The 23,253-nt window shown below is 38.6% G+C and overlaps 1 protein-coding gene across 1 annotated transcript; it reads left to right on the forward strand.

The window, feature by feature from the left end:
* The first annotated feature begins 996 nt into the window (after positions 1 to 996).
* LOC123873519 (2-phosphoxylose phosphatase 1) lies at positions 997 to 7,408 on the forward strand. Its single transcript, XM_045918376.1, has 7 exons — positions 997 to 1,280; positions 2,012 to 2,158; positions 2,789 to 2,927; positions 3,614 to 3,774; positions 4,064 to 4,138; positions 4,592 to 4,748; positions 5,148 to 7,408. Exons 1-7 carry the CDS (start codon positions 1,202 to 1,204, stop codon positions 6,307 to 6,309), a joined length of 1,920 nt encoding a protein of 639 aa, XP_045774332.1. The 5' UTR covers positions 997 to 1,201; the 3' UTR covers positions 6,310 to 7,408.
* The last annotated feature ends 15,845 nt before the right edge of the window (positions 7,409 to 23,253 follow it).

Genomic DNA, 23,253 nt, shown 5'->3' on the forward strand with positions numbered 1-23,253 from the left:
AGGTTCTCTATTTGACTGTATGTTTTTTTCCAACGTGGAGTCACAAACAATAGGTATGAAAAAAAGATTCTGAGGAATTGAGAACCTCTTTTCGAAGTCGTCTAAAAAGTAGACGGTTCATGCAGCTACTTGGCACCGGCTCCAAAAAATGTTACTATAGCATTAACTTTTAATTAACTCTTGTATATGTACATAATATTGAAGTAGGCTTTTTTTTTAATAAGTATTTTGAATTCTTTCATTTGCACTTTGCAGTAAACTGTTCTTTTAATTTTTAAATTGATAGCGATGACAGTTATTCAAATAAGCAGCTGTGACAACCAGACAGTCGCATTATAAGGGTTCCTCTTTTAAAATCGATATGGAACCCTAAAAAGCAGAATGTTTGACACTTGATATGACACTGACAGTGCCAGTGTTGTGCCCGGTGCCGGTGCCTCTGCACCATAGTCACAGGACTTCGTCTGTGTTGGTGTTAGCTGGCGGGCGTGCTCTGCCTTTTTGGGGTGTTTTTTTTTTGTTGAAAAACTGACTGGAAAGCGCTCTAAGGGGGTGCCGTGCGTATGTCGGCGAGCGCCGGCAAAGACGGGGTCTAATCGTCACATCGTCATCTTTACTCTATGCTGATGTGCTGAATCATGGCTTTTCCTAGTGGCTTTTGTTTTGGGCCTGCCATGTGCCTGCCATATCGAAATCGAAAATCACACACAAAAACACACGAAAAGCACAGAGGGCCTAGACAAACGGCATTCGATTCTGAGCGATTCCATTTCTTCATTCGCTATCGCTTTAACGAAAGTGCCGTTCGACTCATAGAGTAGGAGTTCGACTGCTAGACAAAGTTACCTGCGATTAGCGATCGCCTATTCCATTAGTCTTTTCGATAAAAAATAACTTTTGTCTATGGTCTCAGAGCTGTACTTTGTAAATCGTCACAGCGTAGTGATTAGGTACATACTCTGCGTCACAGTTTGACAGTTGACAGTTGACGAATGCTCGGCAAGCTCACAATGCTGACGTTTATTTGTTGATCAATAAATGCAAATCAAGAACGATGTTGTAAATGAATTTTGAATTTGAAAAGGAAGTCGGCTAAATTCAAGTGTAAAATAAAAATAATATCCCTAAACAGTGCTAATAATGCTAGAAAAATATGATTTCTTGCGAGTAGTGATGTGAGATCAAGAGCGAGAACTAAGAAATGATGAAGTTTTCGTTCCAACATCGAGCATTTTACTGCTATCTTGGCATGAGTGTATGGATTTGTTTCCTTATAACTGGTAAGTGTTTAAATAATATTGTATTTAATATGGTTTCTAGTTGAGCGGTAAGTAATACATACATAGGTATTCATAAATACTTTGTTTCCTGTGAGTTTTAGCACTCCTTCACACAATCTTTTTTAACCAGGTTAAAAAATCTTTTTAATTAAGTAATTAATAGTAAAGATAATTTTAGTAAAGAAATTAGTAAGTAGCGGACTGAAATTCGGAACATGCCCAATGCATTATTGTTGTACCTAGCACAAGCTGAGAAGCATGTGTTCTTTGTTGAAGATACACAGGGAACACCAGCTTTATTTTTCTTTAGCTGCAATAGTGTGAATTTACGTTTTTTAAAGATCTCAATGAAACTCAGATTCCTCCCTTAACACAAAGTTCCTCCCTCCCATCATGATGATCTACCTACTGTACTGAGCATGGGTTTCCTCTCAGAATGAGAATGGTTTAATGCTGGCCAAGAATGAAAGATTCTCAGGCATGCAGGTTTCCTCTCAATGTTTACCCACACAAGGAAGGTTTACCAGATAATACTGTCCATTGTCTGTCAGTCCGTAAGTCACATATTTTGCATATTGATATATTATCTAAACCAGGCAAGCCTCGTAAAAAATATCAAATACCTAAGCAAGCAAGCAATACTCACTACCACCAACATTATGTAACATTACTTAGCAGATTAGCAAAATAAGATTATTGTTTCTTGTGTAAAATAACTGCCTTTTTCACAGTTGTATACAAGTACATGTCAGTAGAGGAAGATACAGTAGCACTAAAGGTAACTCAGCACGAATATGTCTCTAAAACTGACTCCAAGTATAGAAAGCTGTTCCTACGAGCATGCAACCCTCCTGACAGCATTGTCCGAGGATCAGAAGGTAATTGTGGTTGGTTGTTACTGAAAGTTACATAATAGTAACACACACACATACGCCCACGCTAAATATTTTTATTCAAATAAGACAAGTACTTTTGAATTGTCAAATGCATCTACTACAAGCAGATTATTACTATCCAACCCATTTCAGAATTTTCTCTGGCATAATGTTCGGCTGATCTAAATGCCCCATGCTTAATTTGAACTGTTATTTATTAAATTATAATGTGTTTAAATAGAACAAGTGGGCTGTTTAGCTGAGGACGGATTTCCTGTTCCTGAAGATAACAAAAAAATGGTCAAATGCGAGTCGGACTTGCACAGGATGGATTCCGCACCAGCATCCAAGAAATAACGCGTTTCAGTTATTTTTATGGAGTCAATTTTAAAATTTTTAGTGTTTGTTGTTAAAGCGGCAGGATGCCTATCTCACACATCCTATGATAATTTCAAGTCTCTACCTACTATGGCTCACGAGATACAGCCCATTGACAGACAGACGGATGAACAGACGAAGTCACCTTTGGGGTATGGAACCCTAAAAATGAACAAAAATGAACACCAAATGCATATTAAATGTTTGATTTCTTTTGTACAATTAATGTGTAACAAATTATGTTCTAATGTCCAGCTGCTGTGGATTCCGACACTTGGCTGTTGCAAGGAGTGTTAGTGGTGACAAGGCATGGCGATCGCGGCCCTTTGACTCATCTTAGAGGAGGCGATAAGCTCCCTTGCGACTCTGTGCCTGTCTCGCCTATGCTCAAAAGGTTTACTCTTGCATTCTTTTAAAAATAAAAATAGTGAGCAGGCAGGTCAACCGATACTAAGTGATTAACTGCCGCCCATGAACATTTGCAACACCACATGTTGAAATCTAATGGGAACACCACTGAGGAGAGTTGGTTCCACATTTAATAACGAGTGACAATGAAAATCAAAGTGCGCTTTTTTGCACGAAGTTTTTATCAAAATCGTCCTTGCTGATTCTTCCATGACTCTGACATTACATGACTATACAATTTGTGACCGGTGATAAATGTGGTCGAAGATACAAAACAAATTTGGCCAGGAGAACATTATTATAATTTCACTAGCTGATGCCCGCGACTGGATTCGCGTGGATATAGTTTTTTAAAATCCCATTACAACTCTTTGATTTTCTGGGATCAAAAGGTGTTAATCCAGTATAAAATCTGTCTCCACAGCCAAATCAGTTCATTAGATGTGGCGTGAAGGATTAAAAAGGTGCATTGCGGTTTTTCAAAATCGCACGGGAACTATGGATTTTTACGGGATGAAAAGTAACCTATGTGCTAATCCACGGTATAATATATCTCCATTCTAAATTTCAGTCAAATCCGTCGAGTAGTTTTGCGTGAAGGATTAACAAACATACATATTCATACACAATAAACTTTCGCCTTTATAATATTAGTGTAATGTATTTTTATAGTTATGAAGAGTTTGTGCTAAATGCGAGCGCATCCGGGCGCGCGTGGTGGGTGGCGGCCCCGGGGCCATTCCACAACTTCCCTTCTTTGCCCCGCGCCGCTGCCACTCACTGTGCTTTGGGGCAACTCACACCGACTGGCGTATTACAGATGGTCACTGTTGGTAAGTATTCTCAGTTACAAGGAGTTCGTGTTAAATGCGAGCGCTTACGGGCGCGCGTGGTGGGTGGCAGCCCCGGGGCCATTCCATAACATCCCTTCTTTGCCTCGGGGCCATTCCATAACTTCTCTTCTTTGCCCCGCCCCGCTGCTACGCAATGTCAACTTACACCGACTGTTGTATTACAGATGGCCACTGTTGGTGAGCATTCTGAGATAAAAAAGAAGTAGGTAGTTACTTTAAGTTTACAATAAATATATTTCAATTTTTTAAAACAGTTTTTTTGTTTTAGGAAACATCATTCGGGAAGCCTATGGTGATAAATTGGGGATGGAAAATATGGACCTAACTGGAAAGCGGGAAATGGGTAACATTTTTAGTTTTCAACTTATAGTTAGGTAATAAATAATTAAAAGTTTCTTAATCGAAATCAAAAAAATTAGGAGGCAATCCTTAAAAGAAGTACTTATGACAAATAAAGAAATATGAATGCTTAGAATTGGAAAATAAAAAAAAAACAAGAAAGAATATAATATACTAACTGATGCCCGCGACTTCGTTCGCGTGGATGTAGGTTTTTTAAAATTCCCGTGGGAACCCTTTGATTTTCTGGGATAAAAAGTAGCCTATGTGCTAATCCAAGGTATAATCTATCTCCATTCTAAATTTCAGCCCAATCCGACCAGTAGTTTTTGCGTGAAGGAGTAACAAACACACACACACACACACGCGCACACGCGCACACGCGCACACTCTCCTTTATAATATTGGTGTGATTAGTGTGATTTTGCTTGATTGACCTTGAAATGTATGTGTTTAGGAGGTGTAGCGTACAGCACTCGCTACAGGCGGACTTTCCAGTCGGCACAAGCGCTGGCCTGGGGCAGCACGCGCTCGGCCGCCGCCGCCAAGGAAGCGCACAGCGTGTCCTTCTGCTTCAGACACTGCGCCTGCCAAGCGCAACACGCTCTAGCCAAGTGAGTGCCTGGCCCCCCTTTGCTTAGACTTAAGTTTCACTTAAAACGAGACAGATTTATGCCAGCGGTATAGCCCTGTCTCGTTTCAACAGTGTCTTAAGTCTGAGCGAAGTCAAAGTGTGCTCTACAGATCTCAGCCTAAGACAATATCCGGTAGCCTAAAAATACTAACGACAACCGCCGAATTATCTATTCACGGTCCATTGCATAACCGCTTTTGACTAAATTTTGTTACAGATAAGGGCTACTTTTAATCCTAGAAAATCAAAAATAAAATCATTACACTTTTTCCATTCCAAGACATAGAGCATCTCCCAGATTTTTTCCTGGAAATACGTTTACTAAAACTTTATGACTCAAATTCATTTTATAAACTTGAGATTATTTTTCTATTTCCAGAAAAATCAGTTTACAAGCAAAACACCGCTTAGAATCCCACCCGGCCGTCAAGGAATTGATAAAAAAACTGTCCAAGGTATTGTTCGAATCTCAGGAATACACCGACGCGGACGTAGTCAGGGACGCTTTACTAGCTTACATGTGCCACGACGCAACACTACCTTGCACTGAAAAACCAAAGAAAACCAAAAAACTATCGCTTAACAAACAGAAAAAGAAATTCCGCATAGACACCGTCCCGAAAAGAAATCTTTTAGATATAGACATTGATACTTTAAATATGGAGTTGGATTATATCAACCAGTTAGATTTCAATAACGAAATTGGTAGAAAAGCGAGGGATATTATAGGGAGATATGACAAGAAACCGCCTTTAGATTTCGACGCACAAATGGAAAGAGAAAAGCTCTTATACTACCAACAGAGATACATGGACAACATTGACTCGTATGATGACGTGGTGATAGTCAAAAAGAATTTGGACCAAGATTTTAACTTTCCAAATGATGCCAGAATGGATACAGACTTCGATGAAGATTACAAGGAACCTACACCAGAGAATACTGAAGAGTTTTGTATAAAAAAAGATCACATCATGTCCGTTTTCGCGTACTTAGAATGGAGTTATAAACAAGAAATAAAGAATATACACAATAGGCGACGCGGTTTACTAATAGCTTACGGTCTCATACATAATATAGTTCAGAATATGATACGCATTATATCTGAAAATAAACCAAAATTAGTTATTTATTCTGGGCACGATAAAACATTGCAAGCGTTAATTTTAGCGTTAGGTCTAAGTAGTTATCAACATTACAATATACAGTATGCTTCGCGAATGATTTTCGAGGTTTACAGAAAAAGGGATCTGAGAGACGAGTTTAAATTTACTAAACGAAGGGCGATTGCTCAAGATTTTTACTTTCGCGTAGTTTACAACGGCGAGGATGTAACAAATAAACTAAGTTTTTGTAAAAATAAACAGAATGTTATGATGAAAGTTCTAGACGCTATAGATGATATGAAAGTATACAATACATATCTATGTCCGATAGAAAATATAGTTAGGTTTATACATGACGATTATTTTTCGGGTTTTAATGTTAGCAATTTTAAAGACGCCTGCGCTACTTACGGTAGTGGTAACCATGTGATCTAGATCATTTTGACTGAGGTTTTGATTGTATGAAAGTCTAGGCCGAAGATACTTATTGAAAAGGCTAATTCTGGACCTCCGAACTTGGCCACCCATCCAGCTACCGACTTGGCTCAACACTGCTTAACAATCGCAGTTGATTGTTATGATTATCATAACTAGGCCACAATCTCTCTTATCAAAAAACATGTACGGGTTGACTTAATTTTACACTAATATTTTTCAAGTAATTATATTGTAATTGTTAGATTTTCTATATCTGTTGTATGTTTTCACAAACAATACTATCATATCACTAACGTATTTTAGAGAATAATTTGATGTTTGCTACAATTTTATTTACATAACGATTTTTTATCGAAAGAGATTATTTTGTGATAAAAACCTATTGAATGTTGGAATACTTTAATTTTACTATATTGAATAAGACATATCGTAACCTTATACGTATATCAAGAAATCGTATCGGCTTGAATAAAACCATGAAAATTGTTGATTGTGAAAAAGGGGCCTCGAGTCCCCCTTTTCAAATTTAAAGGTCTACAAAAAACTAAAATGTTACGTGCCATATTACTTCCAGTTTGCTGCGTTCCATTTGAGCTTTAAAATGTTTGCTATTTTAGTTGTAAAGCGTACTTAAGTTTTATTAAATGCACAAAACTTTTAGACTGATTTACACATTATATTTATATAGTATCCATAAAAACTTAAGTTCTACGAATACTTACTGCAAAAAGTTAAATTTATTTTTTAATTATTTACAATCATTAGTAGTCTATATTATAATGAATTCATATCAATAACTTTAATTACTACTCCTACAAGATCTCATGTCTCTTGTTTATTTATTTATTTAATTTTAGTTCATACCATTTTGATTATACAAGATTATATCGATCTCATTGTTAATATCATCAAGTTAATATTAAGAAAAATTACACTAGGACTTTTTTTTGTAATTTGTTTGGATTATGTAGGCACAATATTATTTTTTCAGCAATAGATGATATATTTAAATGAAACAAACTGTTAATTTTGAGGTTAGATTTTCATATGAGGACTTTACCCCTAAAGGCCCTCATCTGAAAATCGTTGCACAAATCGATGTAACTGATAAAATATGTAATTAATTACTCTAGAAATATTTCGTCATAATATTGACTATTTTTATTTATGTAACTTATTACTATAATTATTATTTAATTATTATTACTATAATTATTAATTATTAATTTAGTCAATTAGTATTAATTTAAGTAATTAAATTGTAAGGTAAAGGGACTGTTTTAGTCTTATCAATAATTTAGTTTAGTGGTTTATGGCTATGTTTGATGTACCTCCCTATCTAAGTTATAACGCATTTAATGTAAAAATTAAAAGACTGCACAAAGTATTTAACTGTAAGGTACCAATGTAACAAGGTATAAATTGTATAAAATGTAGACGTAATCTTAAGTAAATTCAGTACTGTCACAGTATTGATCTGTTTTAAAGTTTGTTTTTTAAGCCCCGACCCAAAAAGAGGGGTGTTATAAGTTTGACGTGTGTATCTGTTTATCTGTCCTCGTAGCTCCTAAACTAATGAACCGATTTTCTTTTAGTTTTTTTTTTGAAAGGTTGCTTGATCGAAAGTGTTCTTAGCTATAATCCAAGAAAATCAGCTCTTTTCTAGTTACTGTAACCTTCAATTGTCGGGGGTGTTATTTAATTTACACTTGTAAACCACAAAGAAATAAAGCTTAGTTCTGGCTATGAGTATCTACAATGGGAATAATTTCGAACCTCATCTAAATAAACCATGTTTAAGGTAATGAATTTTGTAAATAACGTCAAAGGTTCACCTTTAAAATAAGGACTAAAATCGTACTTTTGACATGATATTTGGCACAAAGTTAAAATGGCGCGTAAAAACTCATTTTTTATTCATTATAGATTTTCATATCCAATGCAATCTATTGCCATTACTATTACAACATATCATTAAGTTAACTTATTTCAAGTGATCTGTAAATTCTGAATGTTTATTTATTAACATATCAATTGCAAATATTGTAATAAAATCGTTGACTTATATTGATTGTTTTATTAACCCCCGACCCAAAAAGAGGGGTGTTATAAGTTTGACGTGTGTATCTGTCTGTGGCATCGTAGCTCCTAAACTGATGAACCAATTTTAATTTAGTTTGTTTTGTTTGAAAGGTGGCTTGATTGAGAGTGTTCTTAGCTATAATCCAAGAAAATCGGTTTGGTCGTTTGAAAGTTATCAGCTCTTTTCTAGTTACTGTAACCTTCACTTGTCGGGGGTGTTATAAATATTTAATTTATGCTTGTTTACAGTTAAAAGTTGAATGATTGTAATATTTTATCATATTACGTCACACTGCTTAAATGGCGTCATTGTGATGAACAAGATAACCCTTATACCTATCTGCTCGATGATTATGCAACATCGTTTACAGATAAATGCAATGATGACGGTTTAGTAAGATAAGCTATGGGCAGTGGCGTGCAGAGGTCTCCCCGGCTTCACTCTAGTGGAATTTTGCCTTCAGGTTCAAAATGTAGATTCTCATAATGTTGAATTTGCAAAATGTTGATCTAAAAAGACTTGCCTTCTTGTACATTTTTGAAAGGAAAATCCTTGATAGATCAGTCAGTCAGTATTTTTAAGGATCCGTACCTCAAGAGGAAAAACCGACTGTCCGTCCGTCCGTCTGTCTGTCTATATCTCGTAAACCGTAATAGGTAGAGAGATGAAATTTTCACTGTCTATTTCTCTTGCTATTGCTAACGTTTAGAGCAAATAAGTGATTGATTATACTTGTAATACTTGACAATTAATGAAAACACTTCGTGTGCGAAGTTAAAACTGCACAAGCAAGACCGACAACTACGCAGTTCAATCTTTAGCGGCTTTTGCGTGTGGATGGCTAGACGGTATCCCGCGCAGTTGCTGCACATACATATGCAATATGCACATACATATGCTACACATGCATAACTGCACAAACTGGGTTGTGCAGGTAAGTTCTCAGGTAAGACGGAGCGTGTAGCTGGAGCTTTAGCCTTGCGAACTGCGTATTATCAACTAACAAAATATGGAACAATAACCTTGGCAATGACCGACAGTGTTCGAATTCGACTCACACACCATTACAGACAAGCGTTTGTCTTCAGTGGTGTCGTGGTGTGCCGTGTGAGACGAATTTGAGTTTTGAACACAGTTGGTCATTGCCAAGGTTATTTAATTTATTATTGCTCGCTCGTTAGTTCAAACCTACATTTGTTTTACTACTAGCTGACGCCCGCGACTTCATCCGCGTGGATTTAGGTTTTTCGAAGTCCCGCGGGAACTCTTTGGTTTTCCGGGATAAAAAGTAGCCTATGGGCTAATCCAGGATATTATCTATCTGCATTGCGAATTTCAGCCAAATCCGTCCCGTAGTTTTTGCGTGAAGGAGTAACAAACATACCCACACACACACATACACACAAACTTTCGCCTTTATAAAATATTATAATAGTGTGATGGGAACTATAATATTAAGGTACCTACCCATGGCAGACTTATCGCTACCTAACGATCTCTTCCAGGCAACTAAAATGTTGCAACGGACCTAGCCACAGATATTAGACGTAGTGCAAGTCTAGGTATAGGTACATCATCTAAAAAAAAGGTAGGTAAAAACTTATAGAATGCCAATTGTTTTCATTAACGAACAAAATAAGTCATAACACGTGCCATTCCAAGATCACGTGGAAGAAAAGGTGGTTCTCAGATAACCTTGGCATTGACCAATTGTGTATTCACATTTCACATACCTTCGTTTTTGCTTCGCGTTGCTGTTTCGTTATGCTTTTACTAAGAACCGGCCTAGTGCGAGTTTGTACATTTCGATAACGTTGATAGATTTCGAGTAAACAGTAAGGCGTTAAAGTAAAATGGATCTAATTTAAAATTTCATCTCTCTATTATGGTTCATGAGATACAGTCCGCTGACATACGGATGGTCGGACAGCGGAGGCTTAGTAAGAGGGTCCTATTGGAACCCTTCACGTACGGAGCCCTAAAAAGTCGCCGCGCCTCGGCTCTTTCCACTCTGGTGGTGCCATAGCGGCGTATATTACGTCTGTAGCAGCCATGCAGCGTAAGATAGATAACTTGATAAATAAAAATACCGCGACGTATTAACTTGTATTACTTGGGCTGTATTTACAATATGTGCTTTGGTTACAATTAAAACTGTGGTAGAAAAACGAGGTGTTTCGGTCTTGATAATCAGAAGTGAAGTGGTTGAATTCGCTGCCCGGGGTTCGTCCAGGCCAGCACGATATTTGAATCGCTCCGAATTCAAATTGTGTTCTCTAACTGACAGCTGCAAAGTGTGTTGCTTTCTTCGCAGCTGCCGGTCTTAAAAGAGGCTGCATGCCTCTACATCACCCCCCTACGGAGTGAAAAAGAAGAGAAAATAAAAAAAATTAATAAATTATTTGCTAAGCAGCTTGATAGGGTACGAGGAAGCGAACCCTACGACCGGAACGAGTGGTGACAGAAGGTTGAGACGATTGCGAAGGGTGAGAAGGTGGAGAAGGATGAGAAGTTTGAGAAGGCAAAGCGGCTTGTTGAGGTTGAAAGATATAAGCCGGTTTTAAACGATCAATGGTAACTGCCATTGGTTTGCCTTTCACTTCAATTTTAAAATTCTTCTCACCACGTTCTAAGACTTTGTATGGGCCAGTGTATGGTTGTTCCAATGACCTTTTCATTGTTCCTCGACGCAAGAAAACGTAATCAGCGGAGGATAAATCCTTCGGAATGTAGAAAACTGTTTTACCACGTCTCGACGATGGAGTCGGAGATAACTCTGACATATAATTGCGAAGCCTATCAGCGAAGTACGCCGGGTCAGAAACACGATCATTAGTAGGCGGGTTGAAAAATTCACCCGGTAATCGCAAAGCTTCTCCGTAGACCAGCTCCGCACTGGATAATCCAAGGTCTTCCTTCCATGCGCTCCTAATACCTAGGAGTACTAATGGTAATACCTCGGTCCATTGTGGGTTGGCATGGCACATAATGGCTGCCTTGAGCTGTCGATGTAACCGCTCTACCATACCGTTGCACTGAGGATGGTACGATGACGTCATCCGATGCTGTGCACCGGTCAACTCGACGATCTTCGTGAAGAGATGCGAGCTGAATTGAGAACCCCTGTCAGTTATAATGGTTACTGGACACCCTAGTCTCGCCACCCAGCCAGCTAAGAAAACGCTAGCACATGTTTCTGCAGTAATGTCTGGCATTGGGAATACCTCAGGCCATCGCGTAAAACGGTCAATGACTGTGAGGCAGTACTTAAAACCAGAGGAATAAGGTAAGGGACCTACTATGTCTAAGTGAATTACAGAAAAACGTTCAGATGGTGGACTAAAGGTTGATAATGGGGAAGATGTATGACGAGTGATCTTCGAACGTTGGCAAGCTAGGCAAGCTCGTGCCCACATCCGACAATCCTTCTGTATAGATGGCCATACATAACGATCCATGACTAGACGAGCAGTTGCTCGAACACCTGGATGACTGAGGTTGTGAAGTTTTTCAAAAATGCTCCTCCTAAACTGTGGAGTTACGTAAGGACGGGGTTTTCCCGTAGAAACATCACATACCAGTTTGATATTCGTACCAGGTACCGTTATGCAGTCTAAATTCATGGAAGTTTGATTGCGCAGGCTCTTTAATTCTTCATCGGAAGCTTGTGACTGCGCGAGTGCAGCTAGGTCGTCTTCTAAGGAGATGCTCTCCACACGCGAAAAAGCATCGGCGACCAAATTGTCAGCACCCTTTACGTGCTGAATATCCGTAGTGAACTGTGAAATAAATACTAATTGATTCAATTGTACAGGCGGAAGTTTCTCACGCCGTTGAGTGAAAACATATAATAAGGGTTTGTGATCAGTATAAATGGTGGCCTGTTGACCTTCAAGAATGTGCTTAAAATGTTGCACGCTTTCATAAATGGCCAGAAGCTCTCTGTAGTAAGCCGGCCATTCGGATTGCTTTACAGTTAGCTTTTTGCTAAAAAATGCAATTGGTTGCCAACCCTTATTAACTTGTTGTTGTAAACAAGCGCCGACGTGTGAGCTAGATGCATCGGTAAATAATCCGAGTTGAGCGTCGGCGACTGGATGAGCTAACAGAGTTGCGTTAGCTAAACTCTCCTTGCACGAGTTGAAACTACGCTCTAAGTCAGGCGTCCAAATAAACGGCTTAGCGCCTTTACCTTGAATGGCTGACAGAGCATCAATGAGTGGAGCCTGGTACTGGGCTATGCCCGGTAAAAACTTACGATAAAAATTCACCATACCGAGGAATCTTCGAACACCTTGTACCGTCTTCGGCAAGGGAAACTCCTGAAGATCCTTGATGCGCTCAGCTGGTGCGCTTACGCCAGCGGCGCTGATTTTATAACCTAGGAACTTTACTTCTGAAACATTAAAACGGCATTTATTTTCGTTTATTACAACGCCGTATTGTTCTAAGCGTTTGAATAAAATATGTAAGTGATCCGCGTGTTCCTGTGGATCTTTAGAAAAAACAAGAATATCATCCACGTATGCGAAACAAAAATCAAGACCTCGGACAACTTCGTCAATGAATCGCTGAAATGTTTGCCCAGCGTTACGGAGTCCAAAAGTCATGTAAGGAAACTCGAACAGACCAAAAGGAGTTATAATAGCTGTTTTACAAATGTCGTCTTTTGCAACGGGAATCTGCTGGTAAGCTTTCACTAGATCAATTGTGCTAAAGACTGTTGATCCACGTAAATTTTGGTTAAGATCGCCTATGTGACGCACGGGATACCTGTCGGGTATCGTGCGCGCGTTTAAAGCCCGGTAATCACCGCAGGGACGCCAATCAGCGTCTCCTTTTGGAGCCAGGTGCAAAGCTGAAGACCAGGGACTATCGGAAGGTCTAGCAGAGCCGCATGCAATCATATTTGCGAACTCCTTCTTTGCGATGGCTAATTTGTGTGGGCCCAGGCGACGTGGACGACACGATACCGGTGGACCATCCGTCGTACGGATGTAGTGCACCGTGGTATGTTTGATATCACGCACAGGGCCTGGAGGCCTTAAAATAGCAGGAAACTTAGATAATATTTCATGCTTACCATTTACGGTCTTTACGCTAACATGGCCATCTGCAGTTATGGATGCCATATGAGAAAGACCAGTAGTGTTGTCGATCAGCCGACCGCTTCTGCAATTTGGCAATAAATTAAAATATGACAAGAAATCGGCCCCTATAATAGCGGTGTTAACATCGCATATTATAAAGTGCCACTTGAATTCACGGCGAAGGCCTAAATCTAATAATAAGGTAATTGTACCATATGTTTTAATATCGCTGCCATTTGCGGCGCGCATGGTAAACTCGGTAGCCTTAGGAGGTCGATCAATCCAAGTCACCGGGTAGCACGAAAGATCAGAGCCAGTGTCTATTAAGAAACGCAATTTAGATTTAACCTCCGTGACAAATAACCGGCGAGTATCAACTGGACAGTCAGGCATCGCCCCTACTGACTGTCTTTGGCGTTTTCCTGCCCTGTATAGGAACATGGTTTGATGCACTTCAGGGCACGTGAAGAAAACCTTCGATGGTACCAGCACATCTCTCCACCACCATTTCTCTGTGATCTGTGAGGAGAAGTTGATTTAAAATTGTTATTAGAAAAACGACCTCTAGATCTACTCCTCGTACGTCTATGATCCCTATTCCTGCTAAGCGCAGCAACTTGTTCAGTTAACTCCTCAATGCGTTTAAGAAGCGAAGACACACTGGGATCAGACAAACTAGCAGAAGTAGCAGGTGCCCTGATGTCAGGGGAGACCTCTAAAATTTTGTCTGCCAATTCGGCAACCTTATCTAATGAAATTTCGGACTGCGCAGCTAATATGGCTTGCAAATGTTGTGGCAAGCGGCGCATCCAAAGTTGACGCAAAATATTCTGGTCGGTAAGTACGTGACCGGCCAGGGAACGCAAATGGCGAAGAAACTGAGACGGCTTACGATCTCCTAGTACTTCGTCATTAATAAGCTGTCGGACCCTCTGCTCCTCTGACGTCGACAACCGACGGATGAGCTCCTTTTTTAAGAAAGCGAAACGGTCAGTAGGCGGGGGATGAGTTATAATGTCTTCGACCTCACCAATGACACGTGAGTCGAGCTGAGCAACAACATAATTAAATTTTGTTTGGTCTACCGTAATCCCTGAAATCTCAAATTGCGCCTCTACCTGGGCGAACCAAACAACGGGGCGATCCACCCAGAAAGGAGGAAGTTTTGCCGTAACTTTACAAATTTTAGAATGCTCCGTAGGGGTTTCCGATACGTTAGCCAATTTGGTACGGAGCGATTCGTTTTCCTCCATCAGAGGTAGGGCGGTTCCTGCTAAGTCCTTAATTTTTTTTAACAGAGCTGCCTTCTCCTCCTCTAACTCTTTGACTTTTTTATCCATTTTATGCAGCTGAAAACCTTACACGGAAAAGAAAAGAATCACAACATAAAAAATACACAAAATAAAATTTAAAATGTTTACAAATATTATGACACTAATTTTTAACGTTTTAATTTAGTTTTTAAGTTTTTGAAAGTTCAAAGTCACTTAATGTCTCTATTGTTTATGCGTGTAGATAGAAGAGTTCTTATAAGGATTTTAAAATTTAAAAAGTCAATTGTCACTCCAAAATGTCTTTCACCAAAAAAAATGAAAAATAAATGACACAATAATAATAAATAATTGTTCGAATATGTTTTTCAGCACAGAAGAACAAAGTAATGTTTTTATAGAACCTGGATCCTCCTCAGGGCGCCTCGGATATGTCCTCACGAGGCATGTATGAAGTATGAACCAGCGTGTCGGGTCCAAAGGGATCAAAGGTTCAGTTGTAGCGAGCCAACTGTTATGGCAGCAATACCCATATGCTTACGTGCTCTTGTCGTGGGTCACCAGAATATGTAGCAGCCATGCAGCGTAAGATAGATAACTTGATAAATAAAAATACCGCGACGTATTAACTTGTATTACTTGGGCTGTATTTACAATATGTGCTTTGGTTACAATTAAAACTGTGGTAGAAAAACGAGGTGTTTCGGTCTTGATAATCAGAAGTGAAGTGGTTGAATTCGCTGCCCGGGGTTCGTCCAGGCCAGCACGATATTTGAATCGCTCCGAATTCAAATTGTGTTCTCTAACTGACAGCTGCAAAGTGTGTTGCTTTCTTCGCAGCTGCCGGTCTTAAAAGAGGCTGCATGCCTCTACACGTCCTCAACCGGAGTGACCGGACGCTGTAGATCTCTGAGGTTATAGTGAAAAAGTCAAAATCATTTATTCAAAATTGGTGCTATTATACACCTTTTGTTTGTCCGATTTGTTACATCTGAAAGATAATATAGTGGTGATAATTAATTCCGTAAACTTAAAACTAAAGCTACGAGGGTTCCAAACGCGCCCAAGTCTGAGAAGAGCCCACAACAAACTCAGCCGGGTATAGTTTTTTATACTCGAAATCTATCAACGTTGTCGTGAGGTATAAACTCGTACCAAATGGAACCGATAATGAGAAAGGTTGTGGTGTGCATTTCACATAGATATCTACCTATGTTGCTAATTGAATAATATGTTATTGTATTGGGTCATTTTAATGTCACATTCCATTGCCATGTTTTGAATAATGCGACTGACTGTTTCGTATTAAATTCGGTAGACTGCACCATAGGTAGGTATAGGTACTCGTACCTACTTATATTTAACTTGTTATTCGCTGAAGTAAATAAGTATAAATTATTATAAAAGTTTTTTTTTCTTTATTTATTTAAGGGCTTTTATACATTTTACATGTACATGTCAGCCCTATTATAATCTAATTAAATAAAAGAAACACAAAATTCTTAACCTAACAAAAAAAACAAGAACTATTTGTACATTAATTACAGTGCATTCCATTGCAATAAATTCAAAGTCTTTCTCACTACCCATAATTTGATTTAGAAAGCAGCCATGTGCAGATGTCATTATCCCCAAACCAAACCGAAATATACCTACTTCATAATCTCCTCAATAATAAAACCAATAAATGCTTTAATCTTTTCATCGAAAGTACAGTCCGACAAATATACCAATCTCTTTCAATTTTTGAATTAATTTCATATAATTTATGCTACCTTTTTTATTATAAAAGTTGATACTGCGCATTACGATAGTGGAGCCAACCATAATATGTTAGCATAACATAGGTTACGGTACATAGTAGAGTGTGGGCGAACCGTAGCTTCGAAAGCTGATGGATAGCCTTGTTTACGCGGAGGTGTGACCGCTGCGCCGGCGCATTTTATGATACATATTAATAGACGACGTAAACAGGTATCACGCCACTCGTGGCGTCACGTGTTCTGCTCATTATGCATTCCAAAGTTCCAAAATATGTTTTTGTCCACAAAAAATTCTATGCTGACGTTTTTAGGGTTCCGTATATTTATTCAGATATATATAGATCACTTAGAGATTCAGTTACATTACATTTACGTCTTGTAATTGGTGCGGATAAATTGTAATCTACGGTTTTCAATGCCATATGATATATTATCAGTAGAGATTTAATAATATATTAGGTGCATATTTCATTTGAGCCTGAGGCGAGCATTTTTAAGCCATGCGCATGTTGAATTGGCGACTCAGTAGCTTCAGAAAGTTACAACGCAGAAACAGAGATCGCGTGTTCGAATCCCACTTCTGATCTTTTCATACAAACCTGATGTAGATAACAAAATACTAGGAAATATAAACTAGGTACTTATTTATGGATAAATTTAGTTTATCTTTTGCATAATTTTCTTGAACTTGACATGGTATTGCTATTGTGAGACTTTGAACATGGCATGACTTTATAGTAGGTAATGGTGGAGTCAGATAGAGTCATGTCAAAGGAAGGTTACAACAAGATCATCATCATGATCAACTCATCAGTGTTCCCGTGGGAACTCTTTGGTTTTCCGGGGTAAAAAGTAGCCTATATCTGTCCCCGGGATGTAAGCTAACTCTCTACTAAATTTCATCAAAATCGGTTAAACTGTTGGACCGTGAAAAGCTAGCAGACAGACAGACAGACACACTTTCGCATTTATAATATTAGTATGGATTATGTAGGTACCTATAGATTTATAGAAGACTAGCTGATGCCCGCAGCTTCGCCCGCGTGGATTGGTCAGATCCCCTGCAGCATCAGGATTGAGGAGTTGGACTCCAAATTTTTTATGAAACAATGTCGCAAAGTTCCTCTATCGATTAAAAAAAAAATTACGCAAATCGGTTCAGAAATCTCAGAGATTTCGGTGTACATAGGTAGAAAAACACAACTCCCTTTTTGAAAGTCGGTTAAAAAAGTAGCCTATGTTACTCCCTGGTCAATTCTCTACTTGTCTGTGAAAACCCCGTCAAAATCGATCCAGCCGTTCCGAAGATTAGCCTTTTCAAACAGACAGACAGACAGACAAAAATTTTAAAAACGTGTGATTCAGTGTTGGTATCGTTCAAATAGCCATATGAGCTTAATATGAGGTAGTTATTTCGAAATTACAGACAGACACTCCAATTTTATTTATTAGTATATAGATTAGTATAGATATAAACGTGTTTTCGTTTGGAGGTGTGTCTGTTGCGTATGAGTTGACTCAGAGCCAACGAATGCAAAAAGTACATACCGACTCTACCTGCCCAAGCGATAGTAAACATGTAGTAAACACATTCAAGGCTTTATGAATTAATTTAATGCTATTTTTCAAAACGTATTAGTTCCAATGCTCGGAAAACGTGACTGATTTAATGTTTTCCACTGTTTTGTTTTATTCATCAGGGGGCACGGCAGTGCCCCCGCCAAGACGAGCCAAACGGCGGCCGGGGCGCTACGTACCTTTTTCTCGAAGTGTTTCGCCGTATTTTCGACCCGTCATAACTTCGGTCTGGATGACGCTAGAAAGCTGAAATTTTCAGTATAAGGTGTCCTCAGCAAATTTACTAAATATACTAAATATCAAATATCTAGCTTTTATGGTTACAGATTTATTGATACCTAAAATACGCCGATTTCGTCCCTCACTGATGATCATCAAAACCTCTACTCAAAACCTCTAAGGTACTTCCCGAAGTCCTAGAAGACTGAAATTTGGTATGTAGACTAGAAATTGACTACAAACTACAGGAAAATTAAGAAATTGGAAATGCCCCCCCTCTACGCCTCTTACGGGTGAAGCAAATCTGTAAAATCTGTCGCTAGAAAGCTGATATTTTCAGGATAAGATGTCCTGGGCAGATTTATTAAACGCATTGAGTATCAATTGTCTAGCTTTTATAGTTTCAGATTTATTGACAGTCAAAACTTCTAGTCTGTAATTCTAGGGTACTTCCCGAAGTCCTAGAAGACTGAAATTTGGTGTGTACACTAGAAATTGCATACAAACTACAGGAAAATTAAGAAATTTAAAAATTTCCCCCTCCACTCCCACGTATGGGGGAAGCAAATTATTTGTAAAGTCTATCGCTAGAATGCTGATATTTTCAGGATAATATGTCCTTGACAGACTTATCAAACGTGCCAAGTATCAATTGTCTACCTGTTATGGTTTCAGATTTATTGCCATTCAAAACCCCTCTAGTCAAAAGTTCTAAAATACTTCCCTAAGTCCTAGAAGACTGAAATTTGGTATGTAGGCTAGGGATTTCATTAAAACAACAGGAAAATAAACTTTTCCCAGTCTGTAAATTTAAAAAATGTGTTTCCTGAAGTCCTAAAAGACTGAAATTTGATATATCTGCTTTAAAATTGAGTTGCAAGATTCCACCCAAACAAACATAGTTACATACATTGCAAGAATAAAAGCTTTTAAAAAAAGAGGTAACGATAGAGAGCGGGCCATGAAAATGATGTAGGTACCTACAAAAAATAGATCCAAAAAAAAAATCTAGGGCACCTGCCAAAAAGAAATGAAATCCCACCAAAAACATTTCATGTAAAATGTTGCCAAGACTCACAAGTTCATAATGCTTTCACTGTTAAAAAGTGATGAGATCTCTAGTAGAGCCAAGCCCCTAGCTGAGCTTAGAATTGCGCTGCCCATGGGACCTATCCCAAGTCCAAAGTATATAGCTCTTAAATGCTCTTGAGTATATCACATTTATAACAATAAAGAACAAATAACTCTACTTACAAGCTCTGATTTTACAAACCCTAAATCTTGATTAAAAAAGTATGGCTTGGCCGTTTAATGTTCGTGAAAGCATTACATGGCATAACATATTATATTAAGGTCATAAGGAATAGTTTGTTCGACAATTACTAATTTTTATTATACTTCATGATTGTCGCACAAGCTATTCCGGGCTTAAATGTCATATCAGATAAAAGTACCACGAACATTAAACGGCCAAGCCGTCCTTTTTTAACCAAGATTTAGGGTTTGTAAAATCAGAGCTTGTAAGTAGAGTTATTTGTTCTTTATTGTTATAAATGTGATATACTCAAGAGCATTTAAGAGCTATATACTTTGGACTTGGGATAGGTCCCATGGGCAGCGCAATTCTAAGCTCAGCTAGGGGCTTGGCTCTACTAGAGATCTCATCACTTTTTAACAGTGAAAGCATTATGAACTTGTGAGTCTTGGCAACATTTTACATGAAATGTTTTTGGTGGGATAAAGTTGATAGGAAGTTATTGCGTGAACTGAAGTGGCTACAATCACCATAATAGTATGGAAAATTATGAAGATTTGGCAGAAGATAGCACACGCCTATGTTCTTTCAAGAGATTCGAAGAAAGATTTTTTTTTCATGGTACCCTAGGCAAGCTCGGATTCATTATTGTGGGCACGATGGGCATGCCCACAACCGTAATATACTTGTGACGTCACACTTTCCCGATCTATTGAGGTCGATATAGGTTGATGATGATTCATTATTGTGGGCACGATGGGCATGCCCACATCATCCGTAATATACTTGTGACGTCACACTTTCCCGATCTATTGAGGTCGATAGGTTGATGATATAATACGTATCATTTACTCATCTGTGCGTATCATCAAACTATTTACTAGTGTTCGCCCCACTGCTTTGCCTACGTTGAACTACAAACTGTACAAAATCTTGGTCAGGGCGTCATATATTTTGTACCTAAGTAATTCAAATTCAAAGTTTTTTTATTCAATTAAACTCTTACAAGTGCTTTTGAATCGTCAAAAAAATCTACCACTGGTTCGGAATGCCGTTCCCACCGAGAAGAACCAGCAAGAAACTCGGCAGTTGCTCTTTTCAAGTACATATTATTCAATTTACAATAATATGCCATACTGCATATTAATTGCAGGGCCGTGTAGTGCTGAAGCGAGTCAAATCCAAGCTTTTTAGTCTTTTAGATAATCGAGGATTAGCTTACCTTTAGCAAAAAAGCTTGTACTATGAAGTAGTTCATAGTTCATACTACTTACAACTCGCACTTGAGAGTTTCGGTTGGCTGTGCCTATACAACCTTTTTTGAGGGTTGGATTCGCGCCTGACCCTAGGTAGATCATACTCAGTACAAGTTCCTCTTCGTGGACAGAGACACAGAATAGATACTAAAGCTGAGATCTATAGACCGCACTTTGACTCTGCTCAGACTTAAGACACTGTTAAAACGAGACAGCGCTATACCGCTGGCATAAATCTGTCTCGTTTTAACTGAAACTTAAGTCTAAGCAAAGTCAAAGTGCGCTCTATAGATTTCAATCTTAGAGTGTAGTTAGGTAGGTACAGTATTTAAAGAAGAAAAAATACTTGTCCAACTTTCGGAGTAAGTGGGTAGGTACTTAGGTAGTAGGTGCTAGGTAGGTACAGTACAACCAAATTAATAATGCGCATAGAAATCTTCGTCACTGTTCGGCAACGGTCGTATGATACACATGATATTGACTCCTATTTGTTTATAACAAGGTGCAAAATGCAAGTGCATTGTTTAGGGCTCTTACGATTCAATGATTCGGAATACGACAATTAGCGAAGATCTGCATGCGCATTGTTAATTTGGTTGTACTGTACCTCCCACGCAGGTCACGGAGGTAGGTACAGAGTTGCGTTACAGCGTTGCGTCAGTTTGTTGTTCTTTCCGAGCAATTTTTTTAAGCAATACGCAGCTTTTTGCAATCCCACGTGTACTACTACGACTTCATTGTATCTACCTATACCTTCTACGTCTTCGGTAAACTTTTATTAAATGCAAAACAAGTGTAAATTAAAAATTTATAACACCCCCGACAAGTGAAGGTTACAGTAACTAGAAAAGAGCTGATAACTTTCAAACGGCTGAACTGATTTTCTTGGATTATAGCTAAGAACACTCTCGATCAAGCCACCTTTCAAACAAAAAAAACTAAATTAAAATCGGTTCATTAGTTTAGGCGCTACGGTGCCACAGACAGATACACAGATACACAGACACACAGTTAAAAAAATTATGTAGGCTACGTCACCTGAAGCTCTATTCAGCAATAATTCGAGATCTGACAGGCAAGGTATGCCTTCAAATAATATACTTAGAAGGGGTCTCTCCGTCACTCGCTCCATACAAACGTAGGTCGTCTCTCATTGGAATACTAACCAATCATATTCAATGGAATTTGGTAGAAATGCTCCGGGAACTAATATCTATGCCTGTGGTTTTCCAGATTTGCGTTAAAATATTCGGTTTCAAAGTTACGCGGTCTTAAAAATTCACCTACAAATCCTTGAGCCCCTGTAATTTTAAAACTACATATTTTTAGAAAAATCTAAAACGCCACAAGCACAGATATTAGTTTCTAAAATATGTCTGTAAAATTTCATGGACTTTGGTTGCTTAATATTGAAATAAAATTGGGACTACGATTGTATGGACTAAGTGACGGAGAGAGCCCTGTTAGTAAGTAATCTAGTTATAGTTATATAGCGTGCCAAGCTGGTGCCAAGCAAACTTAGCACAATTTCCGAAATGTGAACTAGAACTCGCCCTTTACGGACCTGTGCCATAACCTATCATCTAGATTTTAGGTATTACTAGCTGATGCCCGCGACTTCGTTCACGTGGATGTAGTTTTTTAAAAATCCCGTGGGAACTCTTTGATTTTCCGGGATAAAAAGTAGCCTATGTGCTAATCCAGAGTATAATCTATCTCCATTCTAAATTTCAGCCCAATCCGTCCAGTAGTTTTAGCGTGAAGGAGTAACAAACATACACACACACACACACACACACACACACACACATACAAACTTTCGCCTTTATAATATTAGTGTGAAGTACAGAGATGTTACATAATATAGTGCTCTGCAAGTCTGTACCTACCTAATATTTAGGTGTATAATCATTTCACTCAAAGGAGAAACGTTTTAATGAGTCTGTTTACTAGATACTTATTCATTGCTTATAATACCTACCTACGTAATTAAAATAATTTACGTAGTAAAAAAATTGTATAGAATTAATTCAGTGGCGCATTTTTATATTTACGTGGTAAATGTAGCTGTAATAATATTATAAGAGCCCCTTCACACTAGCGTTTCTCCAGCGTAGGCGTATGACGCCGCGGCGCGACTACGATACGCTAGTGATGCGTACAAACGCTTATCGCTGAGTTAGTGTCGTGCAGATGCCGAGATCTTTTTGGAATTATAATTTAGCAAAAGTGGTGTTAACCTAGTGGTTAAATCGTCGGCCTCCTATTTGGGAGACCGGGAGTTCGATTTCATGCACCTAACTTTTCAACTTTTCGGAGATATGTGCATTATAAGCACTTGCTTTCACGGCAACGGAAAACGTCGTGAGGAAACCTGCATGCCTGAGAGTTGTCCATAATGTTTCATAATATTACGAATATGAAAG

The sequence above is a fragment of the Maniola jurtina genome, chromosome 17 (assembly GCF_905333055.1).
Source record: "Maniola jurtina chromosome 17, ilManJurt1.1, whole genome shotgun sequence".
Lineage (NCBI taxonomy): Eukaryota > Metazoa > Arthropoda > Insecta > Lepidoptera > Nymphalidae > Maniola > Maniola jurtina.